Source organism: Nanorana parkeri, unplaced genomic scaffold, assembly GCF_000935625.1.
Source record: "Nanorana parkeri isolate BGI_ZX_2015 unplaced genomic scaffold, ASM93562v1 scaffold800, whole genome shotgun sequence".
Taxonomy (NCBI): domain Eukaryota; kingdom Metazoa; phylum Chordata; class Amphibia; order Anura; family Dicroglossidae; genus Nanorana; species Nanorana parkeri.
In genome coordinates this window covers 6870-8565 of record NW_017307068.1, presented here as the reverse complement: position 1 = coordinate 8565, position 1696 = coordinate 6870, and the positions used below count along the sequence as shown (strand labels likewise).

The 1696-nt window shown below is 43.1% G+C and overlaps 1 protein-coding gene across 1 annotated transcript; it reads left to right on the top strand.

Moving 5' to 3' along the window:
• Positions 1 to 558: 558 nt before the first annotated feature.
• LOC108793996 (sodium/bile acid cotransporter 4-like) lies at positions 559 to 1334 on the top strand (the record flags this gene model as incomplete). Its single annotated transcript, XM_018564959.1, has 2 exons — positions 559 to 1099; positions 1313 to 1334. Coding segments are annotated over exons 1-2 (519 nt in total), but the record flags the coding sequence as incomplete, so codon positions are not given.
• Between the last annotated feature and the right edge of the window lie 362 nt (positions 1335 to 1696).

Below are 1696 nucleotides of genomic sequence, written 5' to 3'. Positions count from 1 at the left end.
ATAAAGCGTTGCTCAAACTGTTGGCACTATGTAAATCCTGAATAATAATAATAATCAGTGACAACTCCTACTTTGTTGGGTTTACACATTCGGTGACACACTGAGCATTTCAATACCAGACATTCAAGTGTAGTACAAAATGATTTTGAATGGCCTTGAATCTACAGCAGACTTGTCTGTTATTGTTTGATAAGATGCTGCACATCAGGCAGATGGTAATTATAGCAATTTCTGATCATGCACAAATGTGAGCTGGGAGATATTTCTAGGTAAGGGGTGGTGTCTGTTGCCTTGTATGAGAAATAAAGAAAGTGCAGAATTCAATTTGAACTGTTATTTTAGTAGGAAGGGTGAGAAGCTCATTGACGGGGATAGACCATGAACTGTCAGTGTGCTTGTGCTGTTGTGGGGGTGTGGTGAGGAGGGTGAGGTGGATGGCTGCATGAGATGTGATAGAGGAGAGTGAGCTTGTTCCTGGTCAGATTATTGTCTGGCTGCTGCTTGAGGATGAGATAGGGCCAGCCTGCCTCCTCCTACCCCTCCTCTTCACTGGTCCCACTTCATTCAGAAACAAGGGAAGAAGGCTGATCACAGTTCCAAGAATGGAAAACTCAAGTATCAGCACTATGGATTTATCTAATTCTTCCTTGTGGAACTTTGGGGACAACTTCACAGAAAGCTCTCATCTGGAGATTGCTACCACTGACATTACAGGGGATGAAAGGACAGAACCCAACAGCATGGCCGTGATGCTTCAGAGAGCTTTACCTGAACAGTTAGCCAGTTCTGCTCCTTTTTGGGATAGCCCATTGAACCATTTCCTGAGTGTGTTTGTCGGGGTGGCTCTCTGTGTCACCATGCTGGGTCTGGGCTGTACAGTGGAGGTCAGTCAGATAGGGGAACATCTCAGGAGACCCATTGGAGTTCTACTGGCACTCATATGTCAGTTTGTCCTCATGCCTCTGGTGGCTTTCCTGTTGGCTCTGATCTTTTCTCTCAATGAAGTTGCTGCTATTGCTGTACTGCTGTGTGGCTGCTGTCCTGGCGGAAACCTCTCCAACATCATGTCACTTCTGGTAAATGGAGATATGAATCTCAGGTAAATGACTGAAAAATATTAGAGATGAGTATGCAAGGGTACTGGGTAGCCAATAGGTGTTCATTCATCATTTCATCATTCATTCAATCATTCAAGAGCACAATTATTTTCTTTACAGCAGGTGAATTTGTGACTCCCTAGCTGATGTTGAGCTACTAGTCCCAGCACGCCCTGACAGCCTAAGATCTACTATGTGAAGTTGGGCTGTATTAGCATCTCTCTCTCTCTCTCTCTCTCTCTCTCTCTCTCTCTCTCTCTCTCTCTCTCTCTCTCCCATTACTTTTTTTAAAGCAAATAAAAAGTGTTTTTTACCATCTTTTTACTACTTTACCATTGTATGAGGCTGTCATTGGGAGCTTTCAGGTCACATAAATGAGCATGTAATATTGGGTGCTTATTTTATGTGTTTGATGCGTCACGTGTGTGTCTTGTGTGATATGAAAGGCTATATTAAGCTTAAGGACAAGAAAAGTTCTGCCTTCAGCAAATAGAAAAAGCTTGTGATAGTGCATAGTCACACATGTACCTATGCCTCTTAAACATGTATTACTTCAGAAGAAATCACCCCAAGTATGTCATAGACGTAAGTCACGTCCG